Genomic DNA, 20,910 nt, shown 5'->3' with positions numbered 1-20,910 from the left:
ATTTCTGACCTTTGCCTTCCTGAAAATGAAATAACAACCATAGTATTCTGTGACCAACTAGCATTGGACGCCTCCATTCGTCCTTTTTACTATAATAGCCCTGACTTTAATTGCTTATTTTAGTGTTATTAAAGAGGCTTTGTTCATTTAGAGCAGGGGTTCTCCTACTCTGTACTCAGGACACCACACAGTTCACTTTTTCCAGGACACAGTTTAAAAGATCCACAGGTGGAGCAAATAATTGAATTTGTGATTACCGTATATACTCGAGTATAAATAGACCCGAGTATAAGCAGAGGCACCTAATTTAACCCAAAAAACTGGGAAAACTTATTTACTCGAGTATAAGCCTAGGAGCCAAAGGAGAGGATTAGGTGGAGCGGAGGAAAGTAAGATGCCAGAGCCAGTAGTAGTACACACCAACAGCAAAATAGATAGCAGCACAGATAATGGTCAGAGGCTGGCCGCGCTGGAGCAGGAGGACTAGCAGCACAGCAGGACCCACCCAATCTGATGTCTGCACACCAGCAACGCTCCCTGCGGCTGACCGTGACAGCTGACAGTCACTACAATGTGTGTGCTTCTAGGCCACTCAGTCTGCCCACCTCATCCTCCCCTGCTGGTGGAACACTGCTGACATCTGTGGTTCCCCTTCTCCCCCCACTCTGTGGGACCTGCGCTGCTGCGAAGTACCTGAAGTTTTCTGGGGCCTGTGGTGCTGAAGTGCCATGCGAGACGCCATCCCTTCCGCAACCGCCCTGGTCTGCTCTCCTTCTCCTCTCCCGGCGGCTGCAGGTGGTCAGGGCCACGGCTTCCTCCTTGTGCTGTTGTGTGACCCGAAGGGAGACTGTGCGCTCCTGGACGCAGCTGCTGGGCTGCGCCGGAGGACTTTTCAGTGTGAGTGACAGCCTGCGCACATGTCGGGTCCCACCTCCATCCTCCCGTATCCACCGCACTGTGACCCTCACTCGAATATAAGCCGAGGGGGGCTTTTTCAGCACAAAAAAATGTGCTGAAAAACTCGGCTTATATTCGAGTATATACGGTATGTGAGGAGACCTGCAAAACATGCACTGTTGGGGGTCCCTGAGGACCGAGTTTGAGAACCTGTGAGTAAGAGCATTACGAGATGCAGCACCAGTTATCTCCTGGATTCTGGCAGAAGATGTGGTATGGGGAAAGGAATCCAATATGGGTGATGGCGGATGGAAAGATGGAATGTTTTATGTTCATATTTTACTATTTCCTTAAGCTAATTAAGTCAGGCAGCATATGCAGTGTGAGTATCTCCTGCATAGCTTGACAGTATCCCCTTCCTCCCCTCCCTTTTTCTTTCTATATTTTAGCTTTTCTACCACCGGTAAGCATTATCTGCCTACAAAGCTTAAAGGCATTTTTCTTTTTATACCACAAACTTAGATGTAAATCACAATGCTCTCCTTAATCCCCCCTTTAGTTATTGTGTATCATGGTTATGTTTATTTATGCCTAACCTATGCATATATTTCATTTGTGTTGATACATTTGTAGTACAAAGTAAAGCTGTAAAATAAGAAAACTAACCATGTAAAGGATTATTGAATTTTATATGCGTTATGGTGTATAGTATTTCTGATGCATGTTGTTTACATTTGTTTTAATTTTTTTTTAGCACTTGGTGTGGATCCTTGGCTTGAAACCCAGCAGTGGTGGTGCATTAAAACCCGGTAGAGCAGTTGAGGGCCCTAGCACAGTAAGTGGACACTGTACATTCTATATGCTTCCATACTGACAGAAATGCAGTAGTCATTTCCTGTATATTATCTTTTTCAGGTGTTGACCACTGCTGTTATGACAGACCTGCCTGTTATCTCCACAATCCTTTCACGACTGTTTGAAAGCTCACAGTAAGAAATTCATGCATTTTTTGACATTCAAACATGCTATACTTCTTTCAAGTATAAAATAATGATCTTAGCCATTTCTTTACATTATTTTTCATCTTGAATAGAAATTCTGGACAGGAGTCTTGGATGGCTGGAATTGCAGCCAGGGAACAGTGGGGATCTTTATACAAAGCCCTGGATTTATACCCCTTTCACATTGCACCTCGGACCTGGGTAATTGTTGGGTTGGTGACATGTCGACCCGGATCGAGGTGCAGTGTGAAAGTACCAAAGCTTATAACCCGGGTTGACCAACCCTGCAATTAAACCCGGGTTATAATAAGGGTTAAACCTGGGTAATCCTCTGTATAACTGGTAATCCGGGTTTAATGTGAAAGTGTCAGGTCCAATCCAGCATTGCAATATGAAAGGGGTATAAGAAGTTAAAATATAGAATATTTCTGATGCTATGAAGGTTAATAATGAATGGATTTTGTCACACACAACTTAATTGGGGATGTGTCTATGACACATTTAATGAACAGGACAGGTACTTTAATTCATGATAAGCAGGTAAGCTATATAGAAAAAGGCTTGTTTTCCATATTTATACATACAAATGATACCTAACAAAGTGTATCAGACCTTGTAAAAGGGAATGTCCATTGATGAATGGGTGTAATAAACTGATTTTATGTAAGAAAATAATATATATTACAGACAAACAAATTATCATAGAATTAGTAGGTAGATTGCGGGGAGTTAGGTCAGTCGCACAGATAATAAAGTTTATGTAGTAGAGATGGACCCTACTTTTATTATATTCTTAAATTAGTATTGAAGAGACGAGGGTGTGCTACCCAAGACACTAGGCAAATATACTTTTTAGGGACAGGAAAATGTGTCTTTTGCTAGTGCACCAAGAAAGAAATTGGACTAAAAAACATGACTTTTAATGATCTTGTTTAAAAATGGTTGCGAAGTAAAATCAAACAAACAAAACATAGGACAGCATGTAGTGATTTGAAAATCCTCACCTAGTGGGACCCCACTGCGCACTATCCCTGTATAAAATTTATTAATTGCTGTAGCGTGGCACGGTGGCTTTCAATAAGAAATTATGGGAAAATGGATACTTCCACACAACTGATAATAGTGGTCACAGTGTAACAGAAATTAACCAAACTTCTTTTTAATGCACACTAATGGATACTTTCACTCCTGTGAATGGAGTCCTGGGGCTCTCTGTGCAGCAGTGGCATGCGCTGAACACAGGGTAGTGATCCCGCTTCAGTGCCGGAGTTGACTGCTGGAGCCACTTGTTCCCCAGGCTGCGTGCTGCCCGTGGAGCTGTGTAAGAGGTGTGCCGATACGCACTGCCTCGCTCATTCGGGTCAGTAGAGGACGCTTGACTCTGGCGCCAGAGACCGCGTCACTCAGTTACGGGAATCCGTGTCCAACGGATACCCGGGATCACGCCACCGGCCTAACACAGATCAAAATTACAATGGTATGTGGGGAAGGGGTAGTGGGATTCACACACTAGGTGTGTGGTCAAGCGTACGCTTTCGCAAAAAGAAGGTCCTGAAGAAGCTTTTTGCGAAAGCATACGCTTGACCACACACCTAGTGTGTGAACCCCACTACCCCTTCCCCACATACCATTGTCAGCCACCTGCTCCCAGAAGCCAGGTGCCTGCCTGTCGTCGCATGGGGACGCCCAGTGTTTTTGTGGAAACGCATGTGCAGTGCTAAAACATCGGACCCCCGTGCAAACACGCCAGGGACTGAGCAGACCAAAATGAGGGCCATAGTGCGCAGGTGAGTGAAATGGATGTGAGGTAAATAAGGAAGATCAGCAGTGGCATAATAATGTTGAGTGGCCATGTGAGCTGCTACGGACCGACTTAGCGAGTTTAATATTGCTGTGCAGTGTTCAGTGCTGGCATCTCCTGGACACTGCACACCATTATAAATACACCTATACAGATCAGATAGGTGTTTCTTTGTCAGATGAAGGCTGTGGTCATATTCGCTCTCTGCAGGTGTCAAGTGTCAAATACATGGACAGCTACATAATGGGGAGTGAGGGGTTATGAAGGATAATGAAGTAAATGAAATGGATTAAAATGCAAGCAATAAAGTGAGCTGTAAAGCAGATAGACAAAAAAATGTTTGATAGCCCACAGAAAACTTGGTGCAAATACCTATACATATATATATACATATATACCTATACATATATGTATATTTAAAAAAAAATGCATTATGATAAAACATATTTATGAATGGTGTCAAATCCAAGATCATAAATGTTGGTTAGGTTGACCACTTTTGGTTGACAGGCGATAGCTGGACGTGCACAATGTCGACATTGACAAAAGTTGACATGGCAATGGTCTAACGAAGTGAGTTTTTCATAATTTTTATTCATCCTAATGACTTGTTCATACGTTATGATCCACGTGGACTAAAATTGTGAAAGGTTAATTGTGCTGAGCGAGGCACCATGCCTGAAGCTTAGTAAACGCAGCGTTAGATTAATTGGGGGTCCATGTTGACAGATGACACACAATAAAATGTAAAAAATGCAATTCAACTTTTTCCTGTGACCATTTCCATATAAACATCTTGCTTGTGTTCACCTTTTGTCTGTGTTGACTTAGTGCACGTGGACCTTTTCCACTGTCGATCTAATAATCCGCACCCCATAAAAGTGGCCTGCGAATGAGGGAATGCAAATAATGACACATTATTATAAATACAGTAGAGGGACTGATCATGTTTTACATTTAAAATTTGTTATATCCTAATTGACACCAACAGATCTTCCCAAGAGCGGGGATCTATATCGGCGTGGATTCACAACACTCGCTCTTAAGCAATTTACACATAAGAATAATTCCTGAACGAGAGAGATCTTTCCTTGCCCCTAAAGAGCCCATCACCCACTGTTCAGTTACTTTCCCCGTTACATCGGGGAATTCTCAGGATTGTTCTACACGGTGCCTTATTTTATTTTTCTCATATGCCTAATACACTTTCTGTAGAACATCAACCACGGAACCATTCATTGTAATACACATAAGGAAGGTTTTCCTCCTTTTTCACCTACTCTCTACAGAAAAGCGCCACACTGTTAAGTCCACCATTTAGAGTAGGTGTTTGTTACCTACTGTTTTTTATTCAGTGACTTGGCTTTAAAAACTAAACCAAATCCTAGCTCAGTACGAATCCACTTACATGTTAGCATGACTGTGTCCGAACATAAAGTATGAACGCTGATGTTCCTGTAAATTGTATGTCATATTTCAGATATCTGGATGACGTGTCTCTGCACCATCTGATTAATGCACTCTGCTCATTATCTCTGGAGGCTATGGACATGGCATATGGGAACAGCAAGGCAAGTGCCAGCATCAATTCAAGCTTGTCTGTGTAGATGTTCCATGCTCTATGTGCAGGATGCCACACAAGGATCTTTTTACATATTTATTTATGTTCTTGACTTAACTCTTACTACACATCCATGATAATAGGTTCTATTCACAGGTAAATGCCCATGCTTTACCTGTTGTCTGCAATCTTTAAACACTCCTAAAAGTGTCCTTTTTTTTGCACTTTGAGGAACCCCAGCATTGGCACATGTAAATGCACAGGGAGTACTCACAAATATTCCAGTCTGTAAATTATGTCAGAAGTTGCATTAGATCAGCCACTAATGCAGTCAATTGATGCATCGGGACCAAGCCATTTACATTGCATGCTTTACACACAGGTTACAGATGTATTCTAGTAGCACATATTGACCGGGGCAATGCAGGAATTGGTAGTGGTTGAAATTATTAACATGTTGGATACTGGAGTTGGGGAGTCAAAGATCCACCCTCTGGCGGTCCCTTACAGAGCCCACGGCACATCAGCCTTGTGATATGTTTGCACTTGTGCCCAGCAAGCAGATTAAGTGGTGGTTCTTTTTGGGAGTATAGGCTTCAGATCTGCTAAAAGTGCAGGTTGGCTGGTTAGGCCACTGCTCACCTTAAATATCTGTCCTGACATTAAAAAAGGAGTGCACCAAACCCAAACCAGTTTCCGTGACATCGACAAATTGAATGCACCAGAAAGTGGAGAATAAGAATAAAATATTATCTTTATAAGTGCTTCTTCAGTCACATGACCAAACAACAGAATCAACATATAAAGGCTAAAAAGAAATAAAATGTAGGGTATATCCTATTAACAGTGGCCAATGCTATCCTATTAGCCTTGATGCTGGCATCCTTTACCACGATAACCGATATTATTGGGGATTATGCTTTGCGTGCCTTAAACTCCAACAAGCAGCTAAAGGGACCTTTATTATCACATGAGAGTGGGGACTTCTCTTCAATACCCTGTGTGTTTTCGCCTCATCACGAGGCTGTTTTAGGCCAATAAAAACAGACGCTAATAATGGTTATGGGTCATTAATTGCGTTAAGCAGTTTTTATTGGCCAAAGCTGTTTCTGGTATAGTAGGCTATCGCCCCATGTGAACTGGTAGATAAAATGATTCTGGATTTTAAAAAAAACTTTAAAAACTCTTAACCATAATTAGGGATAACTTCATCTCCCCATAAGGTAAAACTGCCACAGGTTAAAAATGTTCTCTCTTTCTCTTTCTCTCTTTCTCTTTTTCTCTTTCTCTTTCTCTTTCTCTTTCTCTTTCTCTCTCTCTCTCTCTCTCTCTCTCTCTCTCTGAGTATTACTGTTCACTTGTATAAATGAGTATCATAAACTGTGTATTGTTTAGGTACACACGGCAAAAATTAAGCTTGAGCTCTGTCCATTCTTTGTAACTTCTCCTATAAGCTAGAGGAACTTGGCAAAAATCCCTCTTGCTGTCAGTAAAGATATTTTATGCCCATAAGTCACTTTGTTTGAAAGAATTAGATAAAAGTAATAATGGCACTCTGTTCTGAAATCACTGAGCTGTCACTTTATTCATTCCATTAGAACTTTACTCTTCTTTATTAATTTACTTCTTGGAGAATATTGGCATCAGATAGAGAAGTGAAATGGCTGACTTAATATAATTATTACTCGTGTTCAAAGCCCTGCATTGTGTTGTCATATTCTGTCATATTAACAGATTGGTATCAAAGCTCTTAACAAAGTTTCTGTTCTCAGCACATACAAGCTTTTAACATTTTATCATGTGGTGAGTGATCAGAAGCTTTCATGAGGTTTATGATCTTGTCCAGCAGTTCACGTACTAATTCTGAGTAATGGTAACCTACTGTATATTTTATGGATATTCTGAACACTGTTTATGGTGGTGCTTTTTATTAATAGTACTTTATATATTGACATTACATGTGTATTCTATTGGGAATTTTTGTTTTTTGTAACCTGATATTAGGCGATGTGCATATGGGTCATTAGGTAAACGGTGTCTAGGTCGACCACTATTGCCATTGACATGGTCAGAAGATTAACATGGAAAAGGGTCGACATGAGTTTTTCATAGTTTTTTTTTTTGGGGGGGGGGGGGGGAGGTCGATATGGACACCATATAAGTGTACTGCTGCGTCATGGTTGTATTGTCCCACTATGCCCACTGAGATGGTAATGAATGAAATGTTGGTTTAAACAAAAAAAATCATGAAAAACTCATGTTGACCTTCTGCCCATGTCGGACATTTTTCATTTGTCGACCTTTTGACTGTCAACCAATAGTGGTTGACCTTTTGACCGTTCACCTAATGACTGCATACCAGGCCGAGGGTAGGTTAGTTAAGTTCAGCTTCTCTATCTGGATTTTAGGCAGTCGGGATGCCAGGGTCTGAATTCTGACTGCCGGCATCTTGACTGCCGGTAGAATGACTTAATGTTTGAAGTTTATGCTTGCAATAATGTCCTTTCATCATTCTGTGGACAAGCGGCTTTATGATTAACACATACCAACATCCTGTCCACATTGGTTTTTTATAACCCAATTTTTACTGTTGCTCTCGCATTTTGTATCATTCAGGAACCATCTCTTTTTGCTGTTGCTAAGTTGTTGGAGACTGGATTGGTAAACATGCACAGAATTGAAATTTTATGGAGACCATTAACTGGACATTTAATAGAGGTAAAGTCAACTGCAGAGCTGTAAATATACTGTTTGTTTATTAAATATAATGACGTGCTACTTATACCAGCGGTTATGTCATTTATTAGTTACTTTTAGCAGATTGATGTGATCTGTAGAAGCTCTAGGAACCTAAAGATTAGTTTGAAATCCGTTATTGACTTTGTATTGTCTCTAATCTATGCAAATTGCTTTTTATTATTCATGGTCTTCTGTTCTAAAATTTAAAGGAATTTAACAAATACAATTTTTATTATAAAATTAAAAACAAATTTGCAGAGTTTATACAATAATTGTATTTGGAATGATTTGAAAATTGAATTTGGAAATTTGACTATTTTTTCAAATATTCAAATACTATATTCTATTCAATATTCAAATTTTGGTTTATTTAGTTTAATTGAGAGTATATACAGTAAAATGATATCCTAATTGTCAGCTGTCCAAAAATCCCTGTATGCAATGTATGTTAATCATGTTTATCATGCAACTTCTTTGCTGTTATTAAGAATTATTTGCGGGTGCATGTTTTGTCCAAATTGGATATATGCTGCTTAAAGTTATCTTCAGTACTTGCATAATGAAACAGTGGTGTTCGGTGTACAGTATTTGTGTGATCTTGATAGTTACTTTAACGGAGTATATGACCATGGTCATATTCTCCAGGTTCGTTCACATGGCCAATGGCTTTCATGTTATTCCCAGTCCTTTAGGAAGTTATTAACATCAGCAGGAAACCAATCTTTTTTTAATTTTATATGTTTGTGCAGCGTTATGGCCTAATTGAATTATTGCTAGTGTGATAGAACATTATTCAGGAGTTCCCTACTGCTTAGCATTATGCACAGTTCATTCATGTTGTTTCTTGTTATTTGTTTCATGGGCTGTTCTGTATTTCTCTTCTGCTTGCTCTTGTCCTGATCAGAAGGTACGTTTGCATGGCATGCATCTTATGTGCACTATCTTTGACACTTCTTTCTTTGTTTCCAAGGCTGACCAACTAATATTTGAAATAGACATGTTGTAGCCAATGAGCATGCTCTTGAGGCATTTATGGGTCAAGGGGTCAAATGTAATAGCCTCCGAGTCCGTCATCGGTACAGGAAGAAATTGGATGTTTTTCTTAAAGGGGAATTCATTTTACAAGGCAGAGCCACAGTTTGTAAATGATCGCCCCTTTTAAAGAGAATGTGCCAGTTCGGCCGGCATCACGCTTGGCCGCTGAACTTGGGAGGCTTTTATATTTGGCTGAAAGTGTTTTTTTTCTAGGATGCATGTATTTAATATTAATACATATATATATATATAATTATAATGTAAGTATCGGGCATTTCAGAGTTCTTTCTTATCTACATCAGCCTCAAGTACTATTAAGACATCAAATTACTGACATACAAATCTGTTCTATCATTCTGGCTACAAATCATCTGTATTTCCTGCCCTGTCCAATCAATTCCAGATTGACCATAGAGTCTGGGTTAGTTTGTAAGCTCTTCCTATGGCAGCATGGGTTTACCATGCCACCCTGTTGGGGGAAGGAGTTTTACAGATTTGACTTTGGGTTTCTCTTAACTGCCATTATTGTCCCTCCCACTGAGGCTGCCTGCCCACCAGACTGTATTCACTGTGCACCAATAGTAACTGCAAAACTGAAACAGAGCACAGGTAACAATTAGCAGCACAACTCCCAGTACACAATCTCAGGTATGGGGAGTTCCCTGCATTCTGTGGTGTGTGCAGCTGCTGCTGTACCTCTTGGCTGGTGTCTGTACCTGGGTGCACATGGCATTTATGTTGGAACAGGGCTACCGTGAAATGTTGAATTGGGGCTCTTGGTTCACACAGTACTGCTGAGGGGGATGAATTAATTGTAATGTTAACTATTATATAGATTTCAGTTTCAGCAAGCAGGTTTTTGCCAGGGCAAGAAGTAATTTCCCATGTCGTGTCTCAGTGTGAATGGGTGTAAGTGAAATTCCCAGGTGTAATGCCCCTGTAATTGCACACAGGTTTTTTGCAGGGCTATTCCTGGGAATTTCACGGGTGTCAAGTCCCATAGCAGGATTTTATTAATACTAGCCCCTATTAACTCTTGATCTATAGCAGGCATGTCCAACGTTGGGCCTCCAGATGTTGTGGAACTACACATCTCAGCATGCTTTGCAATAGTTTTAGCATTCTCTAATAGCAAAACTGTGGCAAAGCATGCTGGGATTTGTAGTTTCACAACATCTGGATTGCCAACGTTGGACATGCCTGATCTATAGCATATTGGGATATGGTGGTCACAATAAGTGAACATAGTCCTTAACCAGGATGTTGGGTTTATTGGTAGACAGCAAATACAGGGTAATGTAATGGTAATTCACAGATTAACAGCAGTTCTATCAATCATTGAGTAATATCAGGTATCTGGGTTCCATCTTTGTGTCGGTGGCAATGTTGCACTGGGTACACATTGGCATGTGTAAGCAGCAGTTATACAGTCAAGATGGCTGCAGCCTGCACATCAGGTTGGAGTTCGCTCCTCCCTGCTGACTCTGGGTCCTAGTGACCGGCATGTTTTAACACAAGGACCGAGGCAGCGCAGAGTAACTGTCCTTCAGCATATATAACTGTGGTACCTATTGTAATTTATATGAGTAATTTTGCTTTAGAGCATTTGACATCCAGTTGATAATTTTTTTTTTAGATGTACTGTTTTATTATTTGGCACAGGTTTGCCAGCATCCAAACCTGAGAATGAGAGAATGGGGAGCAGAAGCATTAACATCCTTAATAAAATCAGGACTGGCTTTTAAACATGAGCCTGAGCTTTCTCAAAACCAGGTATCTAACCACATTCTGTGACTATGTATACATTTAGCAGGGCATATTATTCAGTACTGATTTATTATGGTCTCTCCCCAGAGGCTGCAGTTACTTCTGTTAAACCCCTTGAAGGAGCTATCAACTATAAATCACCATGATATTCGGCTTAAGCAGCTGGAGTGCGTGCTACAGATCTTGCAGAACCAAGGAGACAGTCTAGGACCCGGCTGGCCACTGGTTCTAGGAGTTATAGGAGCAATAAGAAATGATCAGGGGTGATTATAAAGAATAATGACTACATACCTGAAACATTTTGGATCACACTTATACAGTATGTAACATTATCTTTCAGAGAGTCCCTGATACGGACCGCATTCCAGTGCCTTCAGTTGGTCGTGACAGACTTTCTTCCCACAATGCCTTGCACTTGCCTGCAGATTGTAGTAGATGTGGCTGGGAGTTTTGGACTTCAGAATCAAGAGCTGAATATTAGTTTAACATCAATTGGTTTGCTGGTGAGTTTGTTCTGTCTCCAATGCTCACCTTAAAATCGCATATCTAATTTACAGAGTTAATAGTTTTTGACCATACTGACAGACAACTGCACGTAAGGTCGGATACAGAGGCAGTAGCGTTCCTTTTCCGTGTTCCATGTTTTATGTGCACGCTGAGACATGCCATGGAAAACGGTCATGACATGCCTTCATATTTGCAGACACCCCATTACCTCCCTCAAACAGTCACTTCCTGTAAATTACTCTACGACTGTTCCTTTCTAAAAGTTGCAAAGGCAACTTGGCTCATGCACACTGCAGCCATTGTGCATGCACAGACTACAGATAATTGCTCATTTGTGACACATCAAACAAGCAACCTGTCTGAACCAGGCCCATCATGAGGTCGATTCTGAGTTGGAGTAAAGTAAAATAATCAAGTCACTTTGCACCTTGGCAAAACCATGTTGCACTGCAGGTGGGGCAGATTTAAAATGTGTAGAGAAATTTAGATGTACAAGCTCAGTCTAAATTCCTGTGTGCAAATAAAGCTGTCCATCATTTGTAGGCTACTTGCAAAAGCAGCCACTATTTTTACCCTTCATGCATGCCAAATAAATAAATAAATATTTGCACCCCTTGCATTGCAACATGGTTTGTCCCATGTTTATGCAATATCACTTAGTACCCGGGATAAGTATTTGGACCTAATGTGATATTGCAGCTCTGAGAACTGCTTATTTGGGAATATATTTGTGTGACTGAGGCATGTAAAGTATAATCCCAAATTAGTACCATAGTTGGGACAAGCCCACCTCCTTTATAGAAGGGCAGCCTCTAATTATTATTACCTATTTTTAGTTATTTTCATTTAGTTCAATTTGAACAGTTGTTGTAATATTAAAGGGAAAACCACAAACCTGTAGAATGTCTGAAAATCTGTTTTATTTAACTTTGTGTCTGATAATATTATTTTTTTAAATTATTATTATTATTTGTTATTATTAGTAGTAGTAGTATTATAATACCAAATGCCATTTATTTATTTATAACATTCATAATATTTGTTAAAAAAATATATATATATTTGAAGCTCTACACAACATATACATGTACAGATGGAGAGGTGGTTTTTGGTATATAAATATTTTAAGTGTATGTATAGGAGATTTATTCTGCTTTTTTAACCTTTCCATGTTCTGTAGTGGAATATTTCGGACTACTTCTTCCAAAGAGGAGAAAATATAGAAAAAGAACTGAACAGGGAGGAAAATCTGCTTCAGAAGCAGGCAAAAGAGAAAGGCGTCACCTTAAACCGGCCTTTCCACCCGGCACCTCCATTTGATTGCCTGTGGCTCTGCCTCTATGCCAAATTGGGAGAGCTGTGTGTTGACACACGCCCAGCTGTCAGGAAAAGCGCTGGCCAGACCTTGTTCTCTACAATAGGTGCGCATGGAACATTACTGCAAAATCCAACGTGGCACACGGTCATTTGGAAGGTATGTAGAACAGAGTATAGGCTTGGGAGTGTTTATGTATGCATACCTCAATCAGAACTGCAATACAAAGAGTAGATTCTGGGGAATGCATTTTTTTCTTTTATTTAAACAAACTAATTGTGATACTGGGGCTGTCAAATTACTGACACATGTGCATAGCAGAAATCATGGCCTAAAGCTGTCCATACACCTAAATATTTATTGTCCAATCTGGTAATTGGAACAAAAATCTGGTAATGAATGGGAGCAAATGACAATTGACCATTTGCTCCGAAATGCCAGAAAACTGACAAAAATGGTCCTTCGGACAAATTGATGAAATCGATCGGATTTAACCAATTTGTCTGATTGACCATTATTGTCTGTCTTCAGTGTTTTGGAGAAAATTGTCGCTAGCCATTTGCACCAGATTTTTGTTCGAACCAACCAGATTGAACAATAAATCTTTAGGTGTATGGCCATCTTAAGTTGCAGTGCATATATTTTCTGGAACTTTACATCCCAGCAATACCCTTCCACAGTTTTAGCAGGCTCTACTAGCAAAACTATGCCAGGGCATGCTGTGACTTGTAGTTCAATATCAGCTGGAGGGTCACATGTTGATGTTCCTAGTGTAGATAATACTTTTTGCATCATGTTACTTTATAGAGTCGGCATACAGTAAATAAGTGTCACTGAGCAGTGTAACTCACCAGTATAATGTCTGTTACAAAGTATTGAGTGGTCCAGCATTTTATATTGCTAATATGTTGATGATGATGAATTACCCTTTTTTTTTTTTGTCTGAATGACCCGTGGGTTAGCACCTCCATTGGTAATCATATCATTCATAAGTAAACTAAATACAGTGGCATTGTAGGGTACATGCGGTCCTTACTCTATGAAACTAGCACGTTCACATGTACTGTATAGTCCAAATAGTCATTGTTGTGCAGCCTTCCCTGCAACGCTGCATTTCTTTGCCCTAATAAGTGGATTGATACAAAATAAGGTATGGTTCATCAAAATGTATTCCATACACTGTTCAGCTGTGTTGGTCTTACTCATACAAAACAATTGATTTTTATTTTGATAATATTACCTCTAAGTATAATCTTTGATTTTGCTATTTAAAGTGGTCTGTAATAAGTTATCATCTGCTTATTATGTCTTCTAAAAACTTGTCTCCAAAAAAGGAAGCAATAATCCTTTTGATTATTCTATTGATGGTCTAAAATCGAATTACTATCTATTTTCCTATATGAAATAGAGGATTTCATGAATGGTTCTTCATAATATTTAGTCCATTCTTAGTGCGCAACTGATATTCACTAAAATGAGAAAAGGCCAAGAAAACACTCCAGAATGATTTTTGTTTCCCCTCAACTGTTCTAGGTCCTGTTCCACCTTTTAGACCAAGTACGAGAGTCTTCTACAACAGCTGACAAGGAGAAGATTGAATCAGGAGGTGGTAACATCCTCATTCATCACTCCAGGGACACTGCAGAGAAACAATGGGCTGAGACCTGGGTATTAACTCTAGCTGGAGTGGCCCGAATATTTAACACAAGGCGGTACCTGTTGCAGCCATTGGGTAAATTTGTTTTAGAACTAGATATTTATTTTAGATGTGTGAAAATATACTCAAACTGCTATCATTTTTGGTTAGCTTAAATTGAGAAGCTCTAGTGCAGTCCACCGCCCCTAGGGCTATGGTCCTATGATTCAGATACAGGTCGGTATTCAATCCCCACCCCTATTTTCAACAGGAGAAATAGCGGCGGGCGCCTATTCAATGCTTTTCCCGACAGCTTTGAAGAGGCAGATCGACAGAACGTGCCCGACTTTAATAGCTGTCAGCCATGTTTTGCCGATTAATGGACGTGATTGCGTCAATGTCGCAATCACAGACGAATCTCGACAATCCACATCTGTTTACCGTCTACCGATCGGCAGGTGGGCGAGCAAAACAAAAACAGGCCAGGGTCACGGCTGTCGGGACCCCGGATTGAATACCCCCCACAATGTCCATGTCACTCCTCATGGAGAGCATATAAAGCTCAGATCAAACTCTGCATAGAAAGCCCCTGCATTCATTTGGATTTAAGGTTTTATTTACTATTGTGTGATCTTTAAATTATTAAATTCCTTATTAAACCCATGTTTAATTCTACATTTATAATTGATCTTTTTTCTTGATTCAGGTGACTTTTCAAAGGCCTGGGATGTTCTACTTGATCACATCCAATCAGCAGCTCTCAGTAAAAATAATGAAGTCTCCTTAGCTGCCCTCAAAAGCTTCCAGGAAATTTTGCAAATCGTTAGCCCAACTAGAGAAATTGACAAGCCAGAGTCGCTGCCTGGTATTTCAGTAACTGGCCCTGCTCTAATTGGGTCAGTCATGGCTACTGGGCCAGGGAGACCTCTGGCAAGAGCGGATTCCATAGGAGAAAGACTTGGTAGATATAATAGCTCTGAGCAGCCCATAGCTATGGATGAGATAGAAGACTCAGCACTTTGGTGGGCAGCCTGGAACACCTGGTATAGGATTGGTTCAGAAAGTACTAAGCCACCAGCTACAAGTGACAAACTGACATTTATACCAAGTCAGCCCTTCCTTACAGCTTTAGTTCAGATTTTCCCAGCTCTTTATCAGCACATCAAAACGGCTTTTAACATGGATGATCTGGAAAAACTAGGGGTTATATTACACGGGGCTGTGTCAGTGCCTATAAGCTCAGATGCCTCGCCTTTCATCCTTCCCTCTTACACTGAAGCAGTGTTGACAAGCCTACAGGAGTCTGTGCTTACAGCCTTGGATGTCCTTCAAAAGGTGACTGTTGGGCTTATCTGCATGTCATTGTTTGGCGTTTCCATTAATAAATAACATTGCACTATATACACGTTAAATGGTTCAGTGCTAAATAACGAAGCTAATTGTCATGTGCTTGCTTGTTTTATTAATAATAAAAGCAGAAACATTTAAATATTTTATTATAATGCCATAATTGATTATATGTTGTAATGTATTTTGAGAGTGTAAGGGCCCATACACACTAGGTGATTTTGTGCTCAATGTAGCTCACTTTTTCTGTTTTGAGCTACTTTGACCTCAAAATCATCTAATGCGTATGGGCGGGCGATAAGCGCCGATACGCACTTCTGCATCATTGCCTGCTGTCAACCTGTATTACAGGCCAAATGAACCGCTTTCTATAGTCTTCTACTATGGAAAGTGGTTCACACCCTGTGAAAATCGCTCAATGTGCATGATTTATCAGTCCGTGATTGTCATCCCATCCTTCATGGGCAAAAACGCCCAGTGTGTTCGCACCTAAACACTTTGAGTGCCAACATCTCTGTGAGATGTGCAAAATGCCAGAAAATGCCAGTGCTACTCACATTTGTTTTATAAATTCTAATTAAAAAATGTGTAAACAAGAAAATGAAAAAAAAAAGATTATATTTCCTATAAGGTAAACATTACACGTCATTATGATGATAAATAAAAAATAAAATAGTTTGCTTGCCAATTTTTTTAGACCTATTTTGACAAACTCTCTTGGCACTCAAAGGGTTAAGTCTGTATTATCCATTGAGCCATGAAGTTGTCTCATGGTGCCCATACAATCCTTTGATTTTGACCGCATCTGTGGTGCACATCGAATGTGTCGCCTTAAGCGATGCGCGCGCCCGCTGGTCGAATGTAGCATCGATAGATATTATGTGCTGCACATAATATTTATTGAATTGCTTGAGTGATCGCATGTGGTTTTTAACCTAATGCGATCGGCATCAGGAGCGCTGGCGGTGGGCGTCTGTAGCGGAACAGGCGGCAGGAGGGCTGGCGTGTGGCGGTAGTCAGCGGCGGCCGGCATAATTTAATAAAACGTTTCAAAAGGGGGGCCTTTTGATTGGCTGAGAGAGCGCTCTTTCAACATCATGATGTTAGTTTAGTTTTATATGTGTCTCCTTTCCATTCTAGGCCATCTGTGTAGGACCAGAAAATATGCAGATAATGTACCCTGCAATCTTTGACCAGCTGTCTGCTTTTGTACAATTCTCTTGTAAGCCTCCCCAATATGGAAAACTAGAAACCAAGCACATTGCTAATGCCAAATACAATCAGGTATGTATTGGTACACTGCCTATGTTTTTTTCTCCATTTGATAACCACTTTCCCTGTTGGAAAATGCTGTGTTAATCATAGGTGACAGTGGTTTCCTCTTTTCCTAAGTATTTCTAAAGGTATTTCTGGTATTATGTCAAGGGTGTTGAGCTGGGTGTGATCTTTGCTTACTATTATTTATGTTACCATGTTCACTTTTGTGCCTCTCTAAAGAATTTTCTTTAGTATTCTATACTTTCACGTTTTCCTAACACTTGAATTCTCCATGATGGCCACTTTTTGGTAATTTCTGATTTCTAAACCAATTTTTTTTTTAATTTTGTGGTGGTAAATTTGCAGTGAAAATTGGTACCTTTTTAAGTGTTGGTGGTGTCAGCTGCATAATACAAATTATCTCCTACAAATACAAATAACCACATTTTGCATAGGAAGCCTCACCTATGCACATGATCAGTCAACGCACCTGGATTATGGAAATCCACATAATTCATGTTAATTTCACTTGAATCAATGAATCAAATTTATTTTCTAAATCAATAAAACTGGATCAATAAAAAAATGCCTTTTTAGATCATGCTCGAAGCTAAAATGAACGTGTATTTTTGTGAATGTATCTTAATTAACTTCTCTCATTCTGTTTGTTCTGCAACAAAATGGAATCACAATAGATCCAACTTTTTGCACCGGTGAGTTATGTTTCCTTAAAAATTGCCCTGTACTGAAAATAATAATAAAACAACAACACTTCTTCTGTACACTGGAAAACTGACAATAGTGTTTCCTTGTATAGACATTTTTTCTTTCTTCAAGCATGCAAAGTGCTTCATTCTGCTGTCTTTGTATGCGGGCCTCTTGTACAGCAACTCCGTGCATGAAACTGTATGTACAGTAATTTGCACAACTGCAAATGCCATTCTGTGAATGCTGACTTCAATCCCCGTGTTCCTTTGTTTTATGTGTTTCAGGCAGAGTGGGTCGCCTTAAATTATGTACCTTTTGCAGAGAAATCCTTGGAAGTCGTCGTGGACATGTACCAGAAAACAGCTTGCCATAAAGCTGTTGTGAATGAGAAAGTTCTCCAAAATATTATCAAGGTATTTATTCTTGGCACCTACCAAAAAGGTGAATGTGGATATATATATATTGTAGTTTTTCATAGTTAAAATGGACACATACAATGTAGCTAAATAGCAGCTCGAGCTTTCATGTTACGTCAAATAACTGCTTAAATATAGATCATTTTGTTGCAATTTTGACAAAATAATGTAAACAGTATTGCATCTATCCAATTAGTAGCTGTATTGTACTTGATAGATTTTTTTAATTCTATTTGTCTATTAAACCAGAATAATAAATAAAATTGGATTACCCTAACCCCAGTGATACCTCATCATTCCTTTAAGCCAAGGGTTCTCAACCACTAACTACAAGTACCAATAGTAACATGTCATGTTTTGGCGATTTCGGTCTGTGGAAACAGGAGAGGGTTAATTACTGATCTACAAAGTAGATTCATTCAGCTGTGCCTGATTTAAGAAATCCACGACCAAACAATGGGCTTGGCTGCACAAAATCCTACACAGTCACACTTTACATACACCATGCATGTTAAAACATTAAACAAGCAGATCTTACCGGCCATCATGACCCTCACCCAGCATTCCTCCAGTATGTAAACCCTCCCAACACTTCATACTCCTTTAGAGAAGGGGTGAGGGCATGTTATTTATCATAGTGTACACACTTAGGGGGGTATTCAATGTGTTGCCGCTATTTCCGACGTGGGAAATATCGGCGGCTCCCTATTCAATGCTGTCTTTAGCGACAGCATTGAAGCGGGATCACGGCAGAACAGGCCCGACTTCAGAAGCTGGCGGGCCCGTTCTACCGATAACGGCCGTGGATTGTCGCGATCCCGGCCGCAGATCGACAATCCACGGCTGTTTTCGCGGCCACGCCCCCTTTGCGCCGATCGGAAGGCGGGACATTGAATCCCACCTGTCGTTCAGCTGTCGGGCTGACCGCAAACGGGCCAGGATCACGGCTGTCGGCAGGGATCTACAGCCGTGATCCTAGATTGAATACCCCCCTTAGAGTCACTCTCCTTGGTGGACTTGATATGCATTAAAAAAAAAAATACTTTAGTGGAAAATAAATAACACCTGTGTTATTTCCAGTAATATGTTGACTTTTTGGCTCATATTCAATTTCTGTTTTTTTTTTTTTGGATCCATTTATACCATAAGTTTGAGAGTACAGCAGCATTGAGATTGTCCTGCGTATCACTGTGTGGTAGAAAGAACACTGTACATTGTTGTAGACTAGGAGACCATTGAAATTATTTCAAACATTAAGTCAAATCCTATCCGTGGATGTGAAAACTGTGCTCCTTGCTTGATCCTAGCTAATTGTATGCGCTAAATCTTGCATTGATGGATTTTTAAGTAAAAAACACTTTTTTTTAACATCGATTGTGCTGTTGCATTACTTTTCAAATGTAATCTTTATTCTATCTATATCCATTTATTGTATGTGTAGTTTCTAATTGCCACTGTATATACTGTAGTACAGTGTGTGTGTAGCAACTTGTATGATCATGCCCATCCTACCATAGAGAGTCTTGTCTCTACTGCCTGGCTCTTCACACTGTTGAATTATAGGCACTGAAGTCAATATATCTTTATAGAAAAAATGCTTTCAATATTACATAGCACTTCTTAAAACTGTTGCCATTTTTTGCCACTAGATGTCAGTAAAGACAACTTACAAGATCTTGTTGCTTTAAAATGCTGCCCTTGTACAGTAGATACAGTATAATGAAATTATTCCCACACAGGGGTTTATAGTCGGATTTGCTCTGAAACAGGTGTATACATACAGAGCACATACACACATTAGGACCATATTATAGAAATCCCAGTAGCATCATAGTTCAGTGTCAGAATCACAGCCATTGCCCCAACACTACCACCTGTATAAAAGCGAGTGTGTTATATTGTGTATCCTTTCCTTCTTTCCCTAGACCTTAAGGGTGCCATTGAGTCTGAAGTATGCTTGTCCTTCAGAAAGCACATGGAAGCTGGCAGTATCCTCCATACTAAAAGTGCTCTCAGTTGGCTTACCCGTTGCACGCCAACATGCTTCTTCTGGGAAATTTGATAGCATGTGGCCAGAACTTGCCAATACATTTGAAGACTTTTTATTTACAAAAAGGTATGTACTGTATTAATAAAAGCATCATACTGTACAATGCTTTGTAAAGAGTTAATGGAGCCCCGATTAAGTTTTGTGTATAAGTGTGTATAAATGCAGGAGTATTCAACATGCAGCCCTCCAGCTACTGTGGAACTACACATCCCAGCATGCCCTTCCGCAATTTTTAACATGCCCTAATAACAAATATATTGCAAGGCATGCTGGGATTTGTACTTCCACAGCAAGAGGGTCTCATGTTTAATAGCCCTGCACTAGAGAGCCACATATTGCACATTGGGGATAAGTGCACAGCAGCTTATATTGCCCAATCGCAGAGACCGTTGTAGAAATTAGTGTAGTTTGCAAACATTGCCGGTCTTATGTTTAGCTACCTGAATAATATCAGGATTTTAGGTTATTCCAATATTACACACTCTGTTGTTTTAAATGGATATATTTGAAAGTTTCTGCTTATAGTACCCTAGGGGCTGAATCGGTAAGGCTGGAGTGACTGCAAATTTTTGCTATTTAAATAGAAATCCATGTTAAGTAACATGAGTCTCAAATGGATTAAGGGGCTCCTTCTTTAATGGACAAAACCATGTGCACTGCAGGTGGGGCTGATGTAAGAGAGAGTTACATTTAGTTGGGGTGTGTTCACACTCAAATTTTAATTGCAGTGCAAAAATAAAGCAGCCAGTATTTACTCTGCACAGAAACAAAATAACTCACCCACATCTAAAGGTCCATACACACTGGGCAACTATGCCCAGCGTGTATAAACAGCGATGATCGTTATCATCGCTGGGGGTGCATACACACTGA

General features: G+C 40.0%; 1 protein-coding gene across 2 annotated transcripts in view; it reads left to right on the top strand.

Moving 5' to 3' along the window:
* Nucleotides 1-20,910, top strand: part of MON2 (MON2 regulator of endosome-to-Golgi trafficking) — a 96,158-nt gene that overhangs the window by 35,827 nt on the left and 39,421 nt on the right. Inside the window, exons 17-30 of one of the 2 annotated variants that reach the window (XM_083182309.1) lie at nt 1,652-1,732; nt 1,813-1,886; nt 5,180-5,270; nt 7,877-7,978; nt 10,697-10,807; nt 10,889-11,064; nt 11,142-11,304; nt 12,489-12,782; nt 14,157-14,355; nt 14,966-15,594; nt 16,747-16,890; nt 17,559-17,576; nt 17,856-17,984; nt 19,913-20,103. In XM_083182309.1, coding sequence (XP_083038435.1) covers nt 1,652-1,732; nt 1,813-1,886; nt 5,180-5,270; nt 7,877-7,978; nt 10,697-10,807; nt 10,889-11,064; nt 11,142-11,304; nt 12,489-12,782; nt 14,157-14,355; nt 14,966-15,594; nt 16,747-16,890; nt 17,559-17,576; nt 17,856-17,984; nt 19,913-20,103 — 2,402 coding nt within the window. The remainder of the gene's footprint in view (nt 1-1,651; nt 1,733-1,812; nt 1,887-5,179; nt 5,271-7,876; nt 7,979-10,696; nt 10,808-10,888; nt 11,065-11,141; nt 11,305-12,488; nt 12,783-14,156; nt 14,356-14,965; nt 15,595-16,746; nt 16,891-17,558; nt 17,577-17,855; nt 17,985-19,912; nt 20,104-20,910) is intronic. The other variant, XM_083182310.1, reaches the window with a different exon arrangement.

Source organism: Crinia signifera, chromosome 4, assembly GCF_055691185.1.
Source record: "Crinia signifera chromosome 4, ASM5569118v1, whole genome shotgun sequence".
Taxonomy (NCBI): Eukaryota; Metazoa; Chordata; class Amphibia; order Anura; family Myobatrachidae; genus Crinia; species Crinia signifera.
This window is presented reverse-complemented; position numbering and strand designations above follow the sequence as displayed.